The 19,930-nt window shown below is 36.6% G+C and overlaps 1 protein-coding gene across 3 annotated transcripts; it reads right to left on the bottom strand.

The window, feature by feature from the left end:
- Window positions 1-919: 919 nt before the first annotated feature.
- LOC129001644 (uncharacterized) lies at window positions 920-19,586 on the bottom strand. Of its 3 annotated transcripts, XM_054429013.1 has the most exons (3): window positions 19,473-19,586; window positions 4,172-5,655; window positions 920-2,871 (listed from the first exon to the last, which is right to left on the bottom strand). In XM_054429013.1, exons 1-3 carry the CDS (start codon window positions 19,481-19,483, stop codon window positions 2,753-2,755), a joined length of 1,614 nt encoding a protein of 537 aa, XP_054284988.1. In that variant the 5' UTR covers window positions 19,484-19,586; the 3' UTR covers window positions 920-2,752. The 3 variants fall into 3 exon arrangements, with proteins under 3 accessions (XP_054284988.1, XP_054284986.1, XP_054284987.1); XM_054429011.1 differs by lacking the exon at window positions 4,172-5,655; XM_054429012.1 differs by lacking the exon at window positions 920-2,871 and having other exon boundaries at window positions 3,892-5,655.
- Between the last annotated feature and the right edge of the window lie 344 nt (window positions 19,587-19,930).

The raw sequence follows: 19,930 nt of genomic DNA, 5'->3' as shown, positions 1-19,930 counted from the left end.
TTAGATTCAAGGTCGGGTTTAACCAGAACTGTGGGTTCACCAGATATTAGCAAGCAAACACAGGAAAAATACCAATACAATGGATATATATGTAATGTTCACACCTTTTCTAATGACACTTGTTATGGATTTTGATAGTTCTAAGCGAAACTGATAAGTTAAATTGATGAAATAGTTGTATTTTGTATTATATCTATGAAGATTTTATTATCTATCACGCACAGGTCACTGTGACCCATTTGATATTTTTTATTTGTCATATGCATTGCTTTGCTGCAAACAAATTTTTGTTAATAAAGCATTTCTCTCTCTCTCCCCCCCTCTCTCTCTCTCTCCCTCTCCCCCCCTCTATCTCTATTTATTTATTGCTTTATTAAAAAAAAAAAACATGAAACATGATTGCTCCGCTCAACTGGCTTTCTGCTATGAAAGCAATGCTAGTAGTTTTCTTGGATTTCTTTTCAGAGCAATGAAATGTTGCTCCATGACATCCGTCTTCTTAGATTCAACGTTTCAAACAGATTTGAATCCAGTTGACAACAATGAACTACAATAATTGAAAACAATTGATACAGCTGATTGCTCACAATGGAAGTAAACAATAAGTGAGCGAAATGTACAACTGACATCATCAACTCCAGCAGATTTTTAGTCCATTTTTACTACCTAGGGAGGAAATGAGCTACTTTTGATCCGCAATGCATGTATTGCAAACAGCGGTTTTTGCTGCAGTATTAAAAAGAAAGCCTTATACTGATGGTACATCTCTGCTTTTAAAAATGAATAATAATCCAAGAGAAATTTAAAAACAGCGTTCTGTGCTTTTCGATGAATTCGGGGTCAGAAACAACTAGCCTAGTTGGTATACTTATGCTACATATTACATATTTACACTCGTGAATTTGATCCTGTGGTCTTTTTATTTAAATAATGTGTTTTTAAGCTAGCGTTTTAAAATATTTACTAAATTGAATCCCGTCTTAACACATGTATTACTACTTTAACAAAATTAGATAATATCTGAGACATCATTGTTGATTTTCTTTAATTCCAACAAATAATTCTAAAAGATGCATGAAATGAAACTTGATCTATTAATTTTACTTCCCCTTTCTCAATTTACAATGAGAACCCTGGAGTTTAGTTTAGGATTTATCTTTTAGATTATCCACTGGGGGATGACAAAGGAAGTCTAATGTGTTAAGGATATGTGTTTGTTCCTCGAAAGAGAGCCTTCCAACATATGCTGGTTGTGTTAGTTTAATTGTTTCACCTCCTTCACACCTATTTAGCAAATGTTTGCTTGGAGTGTTTCCTAAATTGTTCACACCAACTTCTTTTTCCTCCTCTTTTTTGTGGTAAGGTAAGACTTTAGCTGGCATTGAAGCAGCATAAACACGATGAACAGGCTTTTTCTGTTGGGAATACTTTGATCTAGGTTGATATGAATCTGCACTTTCATCACTAGAATCACTGTATGACGACTCATCATTATTCTTATACTCAGAATATTGTTTCTTTGTTTTCTGCATTTGCGTCCTAATTGGTGCAACAGCAATTTTGACTTGAGATTTTTTTTGTTTTGGCGTAACCACTTGTCGCACACTGTTTTGCCGAGGTCTTACCCAATTGTTGAATTCACGAGGTTTTGACAGTGGATCTTTAGGTATTGGATCTTTTAAGTCAGACACAAAAATAGAAGTTATCGGGTTAAGTATCTCAGACACTAATATTCCATGACCTCTCTCCATGTTCACATAACCTGGTGAGTTTAAAGTCACACTTTTTCTTTTGACGTCGGATGAAAACACGTCAGTGTCCATGGAGCGTCTCATACTCTTCCATGCAACTGGAGTTTCTCCTTTCTGTGAAGTTAATGATTTAACAGACTGTTGAAGAATCGATCCGGTTCGTCCTCTAGTAGGAGTTACAGGGTAAGCATAGATTGTTTGCTCCCTTTGATTTTCTTCTTCATCACTACTGTGAGACTCTTCAGTTTTTCTTTTTCTAGAAAACATTTTTTTTAAAGAGAACGATTGTCTAGGGGCTTTACTAATACTTCTCCTGACTGCATATACAACTGGTTCATGTGTCGTTGTGAGTGGAAAGTTCTCAGTTTCATCTGGTGTTTTAACAATAGAGAGTCTAAGTTGAGAGTTATAACTTTCCTCAATTGGTAGAACAACTGAGGCCCTTTGAGGTTTGTGTAGAATAGATGTTCTTGTTGGTTTGTCTTTGATAGAATAAACCAAAGACAATTTGTTTGATTCAGGAAGTTCCTGAAATTCTGATGAATGATCCTCTCCAGGTTCCGTTATTCTAGATATTCTTCTTCTTCCCTCAAGGGCTCTGTCAGCTTGGATCAGAGGGTCAAAAACTGACATTCTTTCTGGAGGAATCTTTCCACTTTGTTCTCTAAACACTGACAGTTTTCTTGGGTGAACTTCTGTTATAAATTCTTCTAAAGGTTCATTTTTTGAGTTTCTTTTTTGGTTGGAAGCTAGTTCATTCTGTAGAGTAGATCTTTTTGAAGATATTCTTTTTCCGATTTTTTCCTCTGGGCTGGTTATGGATATCCTTTTTGATTCAGTCCTTACATTTCCTATGTCAGAGTTTACTCCTTCTAAATGTCGTTGTTCTAACAATTTATCTCTAGATGAAAGTAACAGTCTAGGCCCTTGATGACATCTGATTCTTTGGTAATATTCCAAACGAGGACTTTTATTACTAGTATTTACTCTTTGTGAATGATCTACCTCTTGGTTTCTAATATAGGGACGTTCTTCAAGTTGATAAATAACAATACTGTCTTCACGCCAATATGGGACATCTCTGTTCCTTTTTCTCTTTTTCTTTCCAAACAATTTAAACCTGTAAATTTGTATGAATAAAATATAGCAAAACTACAAACAATTTTTATTCATTAATGTTTGATTTTGGTTTTTAAGGAAGGTCAGGATTACCTGCACAATGGGCGGGACTTTTAAATTAAAGCCTGCTCTTCTATTAAACAAAGTCAAACCTATTCTGGCCCAGATAGCCATTTACCAAAAATTTTTTCAAGTATCTTTTTACAATTTCATTTTTATTAAGTTTTTTTACATGACGATTTATAGACCATCTTTGGTTATTTATTTTTAAATTATCCTTATTTTTCTTCTGTTTTGCTACCTAACCTTACTGTGTGTGTTCAGGTGAAGCAGTATTTCAAATAGGTGTAACTTTTGTGTCCATAAAAAATAGAAAAATAAAATCATGAGCAACATACTAAATTGAGTCTAACTAATCACAATATACCTGAAAAATCATATCCTAAAAGATAATTAATTATTCATTTTTACTGTTAGACAGCTGATATAGGATTCTTCAGTGATTGTAGGGTAGAAACAATTACTCTCAGTTGAACAAATATCCTAGCAGGCTATGTAACATCCAGTAGTGAGCGAGTTAACCACTACTAGACTATATTTTGTAATGTTTTTTTTAGGGAGAGGAGGGAAAATGCGTTTACGCACACAGGTATAGTCCTCGCCAACCTAAGTTGAGGCAACCAAAGGCCGCACTAGATATACGCCGTGCGGCCTTTGGTTGCCTCAACTTAGGGTGGCGAGGACTATAGCCGACCTGTAGTGTGAGACTCCCGAATTTATCAGACTACTCGCTAAAGAACCCCCTCTACTCTGTTGGACACAGACCTGGAATTGTTTGTCACATTACTTCAAGTCAGTCAGGCCAACATGTGACCTATAAGCCTTCAGGGCTTGCACAGTTTCAGGCATCTAGATTCTTTATGATCTACACCGCATCCCAGTTAAGGTCGAGCTTCTTGGCGCGAAGAATATTTGTAGAATGTTAACTTAGTAAAAGGTATTTTCAAGGTAAAATGTAAAATGAACGTGAACAGTTTTATTTTTTTCATTGACAGATACAATGTAGTGTGACTTAAAAGTTTAAAGATATAAAAAATTTCACATAAATTGAAATGTTAAAATAGTTTTTTACTCTTCATCACCTCTTTTTATAATAATACGCCATTTCAACTTGGAATTTGGATCATCAGGAGTATCTAATGAATTAAAACATTTTTCAGGAGAAAAACATATGAAATCTAGCTCCTTTCTTATATCTGTTTGTTGGGAAGATGAAACCAACTTAACTTTACGTTCCTTACCCAACTGATAATTTTGTGACTCATTTTTCAAATCATAATAGTCTTTATCAACAACTGAGTCTAATGCTTTACTTGTTTTTTTGAAAGATGGATTTTTCCCTTTGTCAATTGATACCTCAGGGAGGGTATTGTCTGGCATTTGGGCTGCATAAACTTGTTGCCGACTTTGTCTTCCACCTCTTGCCATTCCTGGACCCATCCCGTACCTTCCCATGTCTTCGCCTTGGTATCCGTAGCCATCATCGTAATATCCTTTAGAATCGTAGGAGTAAGGATTATCCACAGGGGCAAAAGGATACATGTCTGCTCCTTCATCGTAGTAATTACCTTCATACCCGTAGTCATCATAATCATCTGGAGGTGGACCTCTATATCCTCCTTTACCTTTACGTAATATTGGTTTGTTCTTTTGAGGCTTCCCCCCTCTCCTTCCTCCTCCACCGATCATCGGAGCTGCTACAATAGCTTCCCCTCCTTGTGTCAATGGAAAATTACCAACCGGTTCCACTGGCCGTACAACTGAAAACCTTATTGGCTGTCCCTTATTTACAGACATTTTTCTTATATTGTCTGATGCGAGTGGTCTCAATATCTTTCCATCCTCAGTTGTCAAAATATAATGTTGCTTCTTTACTTTTAAAGGCATTTGCTGTATGTGTCTTCGAGCAGATAGAGGAGAACGTTGGTTGTCTTCCACTCGGTAAATCATCGGCTTTACGTTACTTCCTAACCCGAATTTCCTTGTATTATTTGGTCGTACCACTCTAACTAGAGTTTTGACTTGAGGTTCTGAGATGTTGTCTGCATCTAAATATGACATTTTTTCATGTTCCATCATAGAACTTCGAGGAGAACAATTTTCAGTATTTGTCATCGATCTTCTCAACACACTTTGCCTTTCACCATCTGAAACATTCTGATTGTTTCCTGATGAAAATCCTGGTGATTTAGGAACATCCCTGGATGTGCCAGGCTTACCGAAATCTTGTCCTGGTTTCTCAGCTTCACATTTCTGAGTTTCTGTAGGAATCGTTGTTTCTTTTTCATGATCAACACCATAGCTAAGAGTTGATCTTCTGGGAACATTATTAGGTGAGAGGTCATATGTGAAACTGTCGTAAGAATTTTCTGTGTTTTTGGGAAATCGTGTAGCTTGATTTACATCGGTCGCATAAACCATGACATTTCTAGAATCTCTTGAATCTTTTTTACTGATTAACCTTGATCTTTCAAAAGAAGGTCTTTGTTCAAATGAGTTAGCTCTGGTAATAGGCCGTCTTTCAGGGGACACAGGATAAGATCTAGACTGTCTTTGTGTATCTACATAACGACTATTAAACTGAGAAGTTTGATTATTGGCGTCAGTTTCTGTTCTATAGACATACACAGGTTCACGATTTTCTCTAGAAGAGAGTCTTCTTCGTCTGTCATTTTCTTGACCATAGTAATCCCCTTCTTTCTTGGTTGGCCAAAAACAACTAAACCTGAAAATTTCATTAATTTTATGAACAACTTAGTGAGTGATAGTTGTCTAAAGGTCAGGTTTTGTTTTAAACGTTTTAGCGAATTTCCCATATAGGGAATAAGCTATTACCGTAGTACTCATGGTAAGACCTGGACCCGGGACCGATATCTTGGATCCGCCATATTGGATGCAAAATATTTTTTTCAAATGTAAAGGTAGGGTTGTGACCCATTATTTCGAACTAGATTTTTACCCTGATTACAATGCCACAAACCGTTTTAAAAAATCTTGATCCATTCTAAAGGCTTATGAGGGCTTTTTAAAACTTTATTTTTAGCCCTTTTTATCATTGTGTGTTTACAAACTAAGACAATAATCTCAAAATAGTGTTAGATAAAGATAAGAATACACTACCAGTCATTGTCGACCTATTTTCACTTATTTTGACTTATGGTCAAAAACACTTTTTACCTTCCTCATAGCAGCAAATTTAAGCACTTGTTAAATTTAATGTTATTTAAATTGGGAATATCTTATTCATGGAAATATTTTAGTAATAATGTAATCGCAGACAAGTTGAAATTCACTTAGTCTGCAGGTTTACTGTGGCAGGGGTATTTTTTATTATCCTTTGGAATTCAGGGGCATTTGTTCTCACATACATATTTGTTGTCATGTCATGAAATTCTGTACATTTGTTCATTTAATCAAATGCTGGATTCTATTATGTATTAAGCACAGCATACTGCAAATGTCCCCGCTGCAGCAAACCTGCAGACTAAGCAAATTTCCATTTGCCTAATTAAATTTTCTCTTAAATTTATTTGAATAATATTAGCTTTATTGAAAACCTAGGTTGTGTAAACCTAGGTTAGGGAGACCTATGAGTAAGGTGTGTTCCTACAAAATATTAATAGGTAGTTTAGTAAAAAATAAATAAATTTTCCAAGTTTGATCAAAACATCATTAAACAAGCAAAACTATAACAGTTTACTAACTTATTCTCCATAAGAATATCATAAGCATTTTAAATTTAAATTTGTTTGACTTTTCTCCAACAACAATAACCGTTCAAAAACACTTCAATATACCAAATTATTTGCTTTTTAAGCTCTTCAAAATTGTATAGAGAGAAATTAGGAAATTTTATTTTTTATGTTTTGAGGGTTAAAAATTAGAAATACCAATTTTTACCACATAAACCCCCATTCCCTGTCTGATCATGCTGGTTAGCGAATTCGTTCAAATACATTTTTTGCTTGAGTTATCGAGCCAATGGACTTATTATGTATTTGAACGGTTGGTATTTTTGGCCCCTGGGACATCAAAATAAAAGAAGTAAATCGGTCCCATGTCCAGGCCTTACCATGAGACCTATGGTAATAGCTTATTCCCTACATGGGAAATTCGCTAAAATGTAGAGTTGTGAGCAAGCTGAGAAATTTATACATTATTTGATAAAAAAAATAACACACCATGGAGTTAGTAGGGTTGTCAGAGGGTAAAACAAACAACAAATATGTACCGTAACTGAATTATACACACTCACCAAAATACTGCAGTCAGCTTCCGTACTCGTAGCAATCATGTACGCGACAGGCCTGTCTCTTGTTTTACGTGTTTTTGTGTTTTTATCGTGTTTGTGTGTGTGTGTACAGTTTAACGACGCCAATTCAGGTGGATGTATGTGTATCTGAGGATGGCATTTTGATGCCGAAACAGCTGTAATATACAGAAACTTCAGAGCTGTTACGACGTATTTATATTATATTAGACGACAAATGAGATGGTAGGTACACCCTGTAATTTTTATAGTAGTCATATTATATGTCCCAAATGCATATTCTTTTTTGCACTACTTCAATAAACAGTTCAGTGTCTTTTTTTTGTTCCACAGCAGCTCGCTTGGCCATTGTAAACTTAGTTAGTTTACAATGGCCAAAGTGTTGGTCAATTCACATTGCAACAGCAGCGGCGGCCGCCACCAAGTGTATGGTCCTAGGTGGGCGCGCCGCTGAGATCTTATGTGTACACAGTCTTAAAATTAAAATCCTGTTATTAGATTTGTTCAACAATTAGGTCTACTACTGTCAAAATGGATTGATGTGGTATTATAAAGATGCAAATTGGATCGATGTTGCACTATCAATACGGCAGCAGCAAAACTTAGACAAGATCAAATATCTCATTTATTGTGATAGCTAGCAGGTGCATATAGGTGCAAGACGATTTAATAACCCTTTGAACACCGGGAAATTTTTTTGAATTTATTAACTCTTTTTTATCATGTTTTCCCTTGTACACATAAAAATTCATATTTCTTTATATCTTTGTAAGACACACAGTAAGGAAAGGTAGGTAAAAATTTATTTATTTATCTATTTTTTATTTATCATTTATTTATCCCTAGAAATTTGAACTACTGTACAACAGAGAGTAGTTATACAATATTACAGTACAACATTGTTTGTAGTTGAAATTTGCTGTACTAATGGGATAGGCCTACATGGCTACATGGGCAGGTGCCTGTGCGTATGCCTGGCTGTTATCAGTCTAAAAAAATTAAAGGGCACAAACTGAATTTGGGAAGATTTTTAGAGCCTTGTTAATTTAAACCAGATCGTTTACTGTGGATGAATGTCAGCGACGACAACCAAAGCCCCTGTGGGGGTTGAATGGTCGAGTATTGTTTAGTCAGGGTCAAAGTATGGTTAGTATATGGGTAATATATGGTTAGGTCTGATCAAAGTTTCGGCCTCTTCACTGGTAATAGTGTGCAGTAATTCAAGCATCTGTTTTTTTAATTTCTGTATTGAGGGTAAACTAAAATTGTGTTGAATATTGTATTTTTTAATTACATTTTGATATAGAATCTCAGTAACATAAAAACAGTTGGTAGTTAGAAATGACAATGAGGGAAAATGTTCTGTATCTGAGGAACATATATTCCAACATTGAGTGAATATCTTGTTTAGTGGTGATGTGTGACTGCTGTAAGAATCGTGTTAGAATTTTTGAATGTGTGACTAAGAAGAAACTGAATGAAAATATGTCTGACTGGTAACACTCCCGTCTCACGGAATAGCGCCTCAGTGGAGTACATTTTCTTTTTTCTAAAAACTACTTTCAAAATTGATCTTTGTATCACATTCAAGGGTTCCAATGTGGTGTGATAGCATGCTCCCCAGCAAATAATTCCAAATGAAATCAAGGACTGCACATAAGCTCGCTTTATGTCCTCCTCGTCTAAAATGACGCTCAGTTAATTAAAAGCATTGATGTATTTACGATTTTTTTCTTTAAGAAATCGACATGCTGTGACCACCTCTTACAGGAGTCAAAATAAACACCTTATAATATTTGTAATAACCTACTTTTTCAATGTATTTACAATTACAAGATGAACTGTTATGGTCGCCACAACAATGAATCTTCAAATTGTCTAGACTATAATCAGTTATTATACTGAGTGATATAGGAAGAAATTTGGTCTTGTTCACATTAAGTGAGAGCACATTTTGATCCAACCATTTTCACCAGTCCAGTGATAACCAATGAACATCCCCCAGAGTGATTTCTCTTGCAGTCACTGATAGTGATTTTTTAGTAAACACATTGATACCATCATTGCGGTTATGTTGAGTGGTAGTCATGTGAGTGTCAAACCCGCCGATGTTCGCCCCCACAACCTCTCCAATGCCCAGCCAGCATTCAGAAAAAATTATAACATGGTATTAAATGAATCTAAGTAAACAAAAAAACTTGTCAAATGTTTTGGAAAAACTTCTAATGTTATTGAGAAATATTCGTAAGCTCTTTAATTGATGATTAAAAAAGTTAATGTCGATCAGAGGAATACAGCTCAAGGCAATGAAAGTTGTCGTTGCCGTCATCGTTGTTATTAAAAAATTGCATCGGCCAAGCCCCAGTCACCTGCCCAGACAACCTTTGTCATCTATGATGTATAAAACTATACCAACTAAAAACCAACATGAGACGAGTAGCAAAATGTCTGATCAAAGATGCAACTCAACTCACAATAGATCTAACCACCCCGTCAACTCCTGCCTTTAACCCTTTCAGTGCTAGGCCAATTATTTGTACTCTGTAAGACTATTTTGTTTGCCATGTAATTCCATTACCTGTTGTTCAATTGTAACTGTATTTTTTTCATTATTTCATTAATTAGGCTAATTTGGAATAATAAGAGAATAACAAATACCTACATAACAAAGAAAAGTTCGGGTATTTGTAATAAACATTAAATTAAACTTTGTTTTTGTTGTAAATTTCCAAGTTTTCTTATAAATTGTAATGTCCTGATAGCATTGTTTGAAACCAAAATCTCATAACCCTCGAAGAGGCGCTTCACCGGTAAAACGGGAGCGGGCGCATGCGGAGTTTTATTCCGCAACACTAAATAGCATATATTTTACCCATTTTACTTCTTATAACAAAATATTATACAGGGTGAGTTTTAGTTGCCCCCCCCCCCAACTTTTTTCTACATTTTTTCAAATATCAATCCCAGAACACTTCCAAACATTGTTGGGTAGTAAGTACTTAATTTTGACAAGGTGGTCATTTCCGGCCGCCATCTTGGATCCGCCATATTGGATGCAAAATATTTTTTTCAAATGTAAAGGTGGGATTGTGACCCATTATTTCGAACTACATTTCTACCCTGATTACAATGCCGCAAACCGTTTTTTAAAAAACTTCATTCATTCCAAAGTTATGAGGGTTTTTTAAAACTTTATTTTTAGCCCATTTTAACATTGTGCATTTACAAACTAAGACCATAATCTCAAAATAGTGCTAGATAAAGATAAGTATACACTACCAGTCATTGTCGACCTATTTTCACTTGGTTATGACAGATGTATTTTATTCGGCCGCCATCTTGGATCCGCCATTTTGAAATGTGATAAATTATTTTAAATATGAAGGGGGTGTTTTCCCATCTTTTCAGATTAATTTTTTAAGCTGAACTCAATTCCATGATCCGTTTTTCATTTTTATATTTTTATTTTGAAATATTGACATTTTTAACAAAAAAATTTCAATATATCGTAAATACAACTTGATAACAAAAAATGGAGTATAGCTTAAAAAAGTTGTTCAAAATGATGGGTCACAACACACCCTTCATATTTAAAATAATTTATCACATTTCAAAATGGCGGATCCAAGATGGCGGCCGAAAAAATACAGCTGTCATAACCAAGTGAAAATAGGTCTACAATGACTGGTAGTGTATACTTATCTTTATCTAGCACTATTTTGAGATTATGGACTTAGTTTGTAAATGCACAATGTTAAAATGTGCTAAAAAGTTTTAAAAAACCCTCATAGCTTTGGAATGAATCAAAATTTTTAAAAACGGTTTGCGGCATTGTAATCAGGGTAGAAATGTAGTTCGAAATAATGGGTCACAACCCCACCTTTACATTTGAAAAAAAAATATTTTGCATCCAATATGGCAGATCCAAGATGGCGGCAGGAAATGACCACCTTGTCAAAATTAAGCACTTACTACCTAACAATGTTTGGAAGTTGTGCTGGTCTCTTGATCCTCTTGATCTGTCTTTAATATAAATCATAATATGTTTTATTTAAATGTTATGTTATATTAGAGTTGGGTAAACAAGATGTAGAGTAGTTGAATATTGTGATTATTACGTTAACACAATAAATACCTTTATAATTATCACTGTATTGATTTTGGGAATAACTCATGGTGTCAGACAGGAACTAACCATGCCAAATAGGAAGATCAGAAAGTCACAAAGATACCAGGCTGATGCAGAAACTGAAGAAGATGAAAATTCAGGTAACCAGCAAAGTTCTACTACAGTGACTCACAAATCTGACATGGTTCCTCATGGCAGGTACATTTACGTACCACCACCTTTTGATCGTTTTTTTGAAAACCGGGAATCTGATTGGACATCTTGGATAAAGAAATTTGAACACTATAGGGTCACTTCACTTTTAAACCATGAACCTCAGGATACTCAGGATACTCAGATCAGTTCTTTATTACTTGCCATGGGTGATGATGCTGAGTATATTTTTGATTCATTTGGGCTGTCTAACGCCTCTTATGATGAGGTTGTACAAAATTGTAATAATTACTTTAACAAAGCTGTCAACATTGTTTATGAAAGAGCACGGTTTAATATGAGGAACCAGCTTGAAGGAGAATCTTTCGAATTATACTTAACAGCTCTTCATAGATTGGTCAAAAATTGTAACTTTGGGGCACTTAAAGACGAGATGCTACGTGACCGCATCGTGGTTGGGGTACGTGACAGCAAACTTTCAGAATCATTACAGATGAATAGGAACCTGTTGTTGAATGAAGCAGTAGAAAAAGCTAAGCTATGGGAATCGGTTAAAATGCAGCAAGGAACGATTAGGGGTGTGACGCTAAAGAACATTGACGCTCTTTCAGCCCGATATGACAAGTCCTCGTGCTCAGGCTCAGGATCTAAATGTAATCAAAATATAAGTAAAGAAGTAAGAAGTTTCAAATGTTTTCGTTGCGGGGACACTAACTATCACTCCAGAGAAAACTGTCCAGGATACAAAGTACGGTGTAGGTATTGCAATATAGTGGGACATTTTGAACGATGTTGCAAAAGAAAGAAGAAAGAAGTTAAAGAGGTTGAGGCATTTGAAGAAGAATACTCTGGTAGTGACACAAATGCTTTGCTGGGTACTGTTGAGTTCTCAGTGCATAGCTTGTCCACCACTCCACCATATGAGAAAGATAAACTCATCAAAGATCTTCAAAAACAACTCGATCAGTCAGCTCGTGCTCATCAAAATGAGTTGGAAAACTACAAGTCAAAGCTGATCGTTGAGAGGCATCAGAGAGAGAAAGAACACAACGACCATGGGGTGATGATTAGAGAGCTGCAAAAGCTGTTGGCAGAAGAGCGAACAGCTCGTGAGACGATAGAGGCTGGGGCAGAGGGCGTGCGACGGGAGTGGACGCAATACCGCAGCGCAGCCGAGCGTAGAGAGCGGGAACGGTCCAACACTGTGGAGGCGTTGAGACGTAAGCTGCGGAGAGAGAAAGACTCGGCCACTCCCCTACTGCCTACACTACAGGAGGAGATGGCGTCACTCAAGCAGCAACATAGCATCGCTCTGCTCAGGGAACAAGAGAGAGCGAGGGAAGCAGAAGATAGAGCTGCAAAATTGGCAGCAATGCATGAAGAGAGGGTGGCCAACATGGAGGCGAGGCTGGCGGAACTGTCACAGACTGTCGGCTCGTACGATAGGCTACGACAGGACGACAATGGTGCAATATTCAAACTTCAGGAGCGGCTTATACAATTGGAGTTAGAGCATGGGACAGAAAAAGCAGACACAAGAGCTACAAGATGGACAAATGGTTTATGTCAGGGACAAACAAGTAAAAGGAAAAAAATATCCAAAAGCTCGAACAGCCCAGGTATTACATAGTGGAAACGGAAAACGGAGGAAGATTAAGAAGAAACCGAGTTCATTTATCGGATATTAAAAATTAAGCTCAGTAGAACTACCCCAGACACTCGACATGTGAGAGGAGGATGTGCTGGTCTCTTGATCCTCTTGATCTGTCTTTAATATACAGTAGAACCTCTTTAATCTGAACTAATTGGGACCAGGGGTAGTTCGGACTATTGAATAGTTCGGATTACAGAACATATTTGTTGTTTTTACATGTTAACAATAGCTAAAACATGGATAAATTGATCAACATTATTTTGGGAAAAGTTAAAAAATGTTTTATAAAGGAAAATACAGTGTTAAGTAATTCAATAGTAAACATAGTGAATAAACAGTACTGTAAATTAAATACAGTATACAATAAAGAACTGCTGTACTGTGTATACTGTGTGTACAGCAATGAGGGGTTCGGATTAGTGGACGTTCGGATTTCGGGGTTTGGATTAAAGAGGTTCTATTGTAAATCATATGTTTTATTTAAATGTTATGTTATATTAGAGTTGGGTAAACAAGAAGTAGAGTAGTTGAATGTTGTGATTATTACGTTAACACAATTTAAATACCTTTATAATTATCACTGTATTGATTTCGGGAATAACTCAGAAGTGGTCTGATATTGATATTTGAAAAAATGTAGAAAAAAGTTGGGGGGGGGGGACAATTAAAACTCACCCTGTATGTAAGTGTTGAATAACCTAATCAGAAACCTAATTTCTTTGTTAATAACATTATTTGTTTAGCTTTATATGAGTAATATTTCAAAGAAACATATTGAGCAATTTTCTAGTATAAAGGTATGTTACGAGAGAGGGCTTGCGGAATTTTGTTCCGCAATAATGCAATTATACATATTATACATGCAAACAAAATATATTTGATAATAATTATAAATGAAATAATACATTTAAACAAGTTTATAATGTTCATGCGTAGGCTTTCGCGGCCGTTGTCATTGAAATCCATGGTGATGGTTTTCGGCGTAAACCGCGTCGTCAGATGTATATCACTGCCAGACGTTTCGCCCTTACTATGAAGTGGCATCCTCAGTGGCTAGGCTGAGACTAAGTCAGAGAAGTCCGTCCAGGTATACTATATAGCTGGGGTGAGGTCATTGGCGTGCGCGTGGAATGCATACTCCCCTTGCTCTGGCTGTTTCTAGTAGTTTCTAGTAAACAAGGTGGCGTAATACCGGATTCCATGACTGTGGAAGCTTGTAGCTGTCATCTTTATTGAAATTATCTGGATGTTTTTTGATTTCAATAGCTTCTCTGATTTTTCTATGGTAGAAATAAGGTTCTTTAGCGAGTACTTTAACTTTGTCAAATTCTATGGCGTGTTTCGTTGTAAAACTGTGTTCTGCTACTGCCGATTTTTCAATATATGAATTTTAATTAATAAAGTTTAATTCTCTTCTCGTAAAACAATCTGCCTCACCGGCTCCTCCAGTAATTGACAGCGACAAGATGGTTATCAACCTCACGGATGAAAACATCGATGAAGCTACAAAGTCTCTTCTTTTAAAAGGACTGAACTACGCTATTGCTCCGAACAGAATACCTACGGAGGAAATTGTCGTTGCTGTTGAAAACGCTATTAAGAATCTTCCAACTGTGGAGTCTGAAGAAATTCGACAGGAGGTTTCAGCAGTACTACGGAAAGCCAAGCCACCGCAATCTAACTTAACCCGGGAGGAGAGATTCGCCTTACGCAAATTATCCAAGGATGATTCAAAAATTGTACTTCCAGCGGACAAAGGCAATGCAACAGTCGTCATGAAGAAGGAAGACTACAAAAACAAAATGACAAAGATGCTAAATGAAGGTCCTTACAAAGTCATTCGCAACCCCACATCTAGAATTACTACATCAGTCAACAAACTCATTCGTTCTACGCCACAGCTTAGTGAAGAATACAAACGCCATCTTATTAACTCTGATCCACGACCTCCGATCATCTACGGTCTTCCCAAAGTTCACAAGGATGGGATTCCTATGCGACCCATAGTCAGTTCAATAGGATCACCTACGTACAACATCGCCAAGTTTGTTTCTAAACATCTTTCTGAGTTCGTTGGGCTGACTGAATCGTTTGTTAAGGACTCCAGACACTTCATCGAAATTATTAAGCACGTTAAACTGGATGATAATGATATCTTAGTGAGCTTTGACGTTGAATCACTTTTTACTAGCATTCCTATTCCAGAAACAGTAGACATCATAAGAACACTCCTGGATGACAGCTTAGTTCAGTTAGCAGAGATTTGCCTAAATTCCACGTATTTTTACTTCGATGGAAAATACTTTGAACAAACAGAAGGGGCAGCGATGGGTTCACCGTTATCTCCTGTAGCAGCCAACTTATTCATGGAAAATTTTGAGAGAAATGCATTAGAGTCTGCGATCCTAAAACCCAAGATTTGGCTCCGATACGTGGACGACGTCTGGGCAGTGTGGCCTCACGGGAGAAATAAGCTTACAGAGTTTTTGGACCATCTCAATAGTATCAACTCCAACATAAAGTTCACGATGGAAGAGGAAAGAGACAGGAAACTGCCATTCTTGGATGTACTAACTACAAGGAAGGAAAATGGAACAATCGGCCATGCTGTGTACAGAAAACCAACGCATACCAACAGATATTTAAACGCTCAGTCACATCACCACCCGGCACAGAAAAACGGCATATTAAACACACTGATAAATAGAGCAATCCGTATCTCAGACATGGAAAACAGGATTAGTGAAGAAAAAATGATAACTTCGGCCCTCTTAAGCAACGGTTATAGTAAAAAGGATATCAAGAGAGCTTTTAAGAGACAGGATTGTAGGCTAGCACAAGTAGCAGCAACTGATAACCAAAAAGTCAGTGACAACAGTAGGAGAAGACACAATTCGTATCTTCCTTATGTGAAAGGGACATCGGAGAAGATTGGCAGGATTCTCAAAAAATACGACATCACACCAGTATATAGGCCTCTGAGAAAAATTAGCTCACTCCTACCCAATGGAAAAGACAAATTACCCCTAAGTGCACCGGGTGTATACAAGATTCCTTGTTCCTGTGGAAAAGTTTACATCGGAGAAACCAAACGGATGATTTCAACTAGATTGAAAGAACACATTCGCCAGACAAAACAGGAAAATATTGAAAAATCGGCAGTAGCAGAACACAGTTTTACAACGAAACACGCCATAGAATTTGACAAAGTTAAAGTACTCGCTAAAGAACCTTATTTCTACCATAGAAAAATCAGAGAAGCTATTGAAATCAAAAAACATCCAGATAATTTCAATAAAGATGACAGCTACAAGCTTCCACAGTCATGGAATCCGGTATTACGTCACCTTGTTTACTAGAAACAGCCAGAGCAAGGGGAGTATGCATTCCTGCATTCCACGCGCACGCCAATGACCTCACCCTAGCTATATAGTATACCTGGACGGACTTCTCTGACTTAGTCTCAGCCTAGCCACTGAGGATGCCACTTCATAGTAAGGGCGAAACGTCTGGCAGTGATATACAACTGACGGCGCGGTTTACGCCGAAAACCATCACCATGGATTTCAAGTTTATAATGTTGTATGTATAAAATATTACACGCAGTTTCACAAGAGTGCATGAGGAAATAAACTCTGCGCTAAGGAGTTACGCGATAGGGCGCACGCGGAGTAAACCTCCGCAAACTGACTATGCGTCACTGAATTGCAGCTGACAACAAAATGAGGAGGAATTCAGGGGTAAAAATAGCTTAGGAACAATCCCAGGATGAGGTGCGTGAAGTGTAGAGCTGGACACGACTGCCGACACCCATTATGAATATTTATATTAACTAACACTACAAGTGCGGAGGAAAACTCTGCAAGCGCCCGCTCGAGGGTTAAAATCGAAAGTCATCTAGTCTACAATGTAATATTGAATTTACCTTGATTTTGTTTGATAAGGTTATTGTAATATAACCATTTTAGGAAAAATACTTTTTTGCAGCAAAGCCTGAGTAACACAATTTATGATCACTGTTTGTTGTGGTTCAACAAAAAAATATCATCTAAATAGTCCGTGACTAACTAGTGCTGCTCCCTAGTAATGCATTGAACAACCTGCTCCTGCTGTAGCGCGATCTGTTCGCAATCGTTAGCGTCAGCTTAGACACCAGTTTTTGACTCCTCTGTCTCCAAGCACAGATAGCCGAGAAGGCTAGGGGGTGTGTCACTTGGCCAGTGGCATTCGTTTGCTCGGGTTCGATTCCCATCCTGTGTGGCAAATAATTGGTGACCTGTGTGTTTATAGCGATATACTACAACCACTGGGGCATAGTGAGGTGTTCATGGTTTAGACATACACCTCGAATCATCGGATTGGGCGAATTTTTTAGCTAAGTGGTTATTAGTGTATCCTATGAGCATGCAGGTCACCAATGGCCGTTTTGCTACTTTTTGTTAAAATAACCTTCCTCTCTATATCCCTTATTACTGTTAATACTTTTCAATGAAATGGCGACCATACATAGTAAGTATTTTAAGCCAAGTATGGATGGAGAGTGTAGGATGAGTGGCGCGATCTTGTAGTCTTGTTAGTGACTAAGGCCGACATTCCTTAGACACAGCTGTTAATTAATAGCCCATGCAGATAATGGCAACTAAGGGACCTACAGTTTATAGTGGAATCCGAACCACATTTTTCCTTAGTATATACGAATTGGTCTAATTATCAGGATAGTACTGCGGATAGTAATATCATATATATTACTAGCGGGGATATATTACTTGGATATTACTAGTGGATAGAACTACCTTCCTGAAATCATAAAATCTGAAAAGAGTTTAAAATGTTTTGAAAGGAAATTAAAAAGATTTCTTGTGGCCAAAGCGCTACCTATACAGTTTTGAGGAATTTTTTAGTGTGTAAGGTTGTTACCTATTTAAATAAATATTTATTTTATATGTATAATGTTAATGTATCAATTTTCTATCTAGTTATTAGGCGATATAATGTATGATGTATTGTTCTGAACGCCATTCATGTATACTTTTGTATATATGTGAATGAAGTATCTTTGAATTGAATTTAATTGAATAGTCGTAGTACTCACTCGTGCGGACGTTAATCCACACCAGGGAGTATCGCATCCACAGTGCATGCCTATAAATATCCACAATTCGTGACCTCCTAGTAGCTGGAGTACACGACGACGCCACCCGTCCCAGTCATAGAGATATTAGTAAACAACGATATATCGTTGCATAGCACTCAAAGGGTTAAAGGGTCTTACTTAGTATCCCGATAGTTTGTTTTCTGGCCTTCAGTGTTAAAGGAAGTTCACAAGATCTGCTTGTCTTTGGTTAGAACAAAATCAAGGACATTATTTACATTTACAGACTTTGGATTACAGTGGGATCAGAATACTAAGGTTAAGGTTCAAACTGATCAAAGCAAAAGAACCACTTGTACTTCTCTTAACCCTCCGAGTGTTATTTGTCGCTGCAGCGACACACAAACACTATTTACGGCGAAGGCTCTATGACTGACAAAATCGGATTGAACTGGATCGAGTTAGGTATCGTTCTTTTCGTTAGATTCTAAGCTTTCTCCAGAGGTCTGTCTCAGCGCTTTATGTTCTCCGAGCCGATCGTAATTGGAGCAGACAGCTGACGTGCGTATTTGTAAACAGCTTGGTTATAACCTCGGACCGATGACTGATGTGTTTTATTACGTTTATCATTTTTTTAGTGTTAAAAATCAAAAGTAGTGATATACGTGGTGCATTATAAGAAGATTTAAGTGATTTTGAAGGGCTGGTTGATGATCCTGAAGAAGTAGGTAGTGATATTGATGTAAATTATCAGCCAGATTTCTAGCTATGGTTAGGCTATGCATTCTTAGCTAAACGCTATGTAGTATGTACTGAAATCTATTTTTTGCCCATAACTTATTTATTTGCAAATCTACTTCCTTATATTATTATATATTTGTAATCCTCATAAAATTTAGAACAAAGTGGCTATTTTCAAATATTTATAGGCCTATAATTTATACAATTTCATTGAGCGCAAACTTATTTTTTTTTTAATTTTCCAAAATATTTTTTTTACCTAAAAATTTTTTTTGAACAAATGTTCCTTATGTTTTATATATAATATTGAGGCCCATGATTTTCCAAACAAAATGGTATATATAACAGTATAATTAACATTGTTTTTAAGCTTCTCAGATCCGTTTTAATAAAACCTTGCAAATGAGCTAAAAATAGGCAGACATTAAGGCCAAAACAAGGGACACTCGGAGGGTTAAGCTCTTGTGAAATAAAAATATATCTGAAGTGATGTTTTTACTTACAGGTTCGACATTTTTGGCCATCTATTTGATCATATCGGTTAGAATTTCTGTAAAATATTTGCACATTGTGATTTTTAACTTGTATTTTGAGTTCAGGTTAATTTTAAAGAGTAAATAAATATTTTAATGTAACAGGTGATTCAAGTTTTTTGAACATCAATATGCTAGAAAGCAAAGAAAAGGTTGCAATAAATAATAATACAGCTTGAGTTCTGTAAATCACTTCATATAAACATGAAGCACATATAACTCTACAATGATGTAGCTCAGATGCATCTTGTAAAGTACAAACTAGATATTCTGACTGAGTGAAAATCCACAAGGCTGATTAAGAATAATTGGTTTGGTTAAAGAGCTTTCCTGAGAAAATTAGTAAATATACCTAGGCTTACTGCCTTGAAGGGCAGAGTCCATGGCCAAATAAAAAAAACAATACTTTTTACATATACTATGGTATA

Source organism: Macrosteles quadrilineatus, unplaced genomic scaffold, assembly GCF_028750875.1.
Source record: "Macrosteles quadrilineatus isolate MER2022 unplaced genomic scaffold, UCM_ALF_1.0 Scaffold_8__2_contigs__length_117827958, whole genome shotgun sequence".
Classification (NCBI taxonomy): Eukaryota; Metazoa; Arthropoda; class Insecta; order Hemiptera; family Cicadellidae; genus Macrosteles; species Macrosteles quadrilineatus.
The sequence above is the reverse complement of the archived record's forward strand: the minus strand, read 5'-3'. Positions and strand labels throughout refer to the sequence as shown.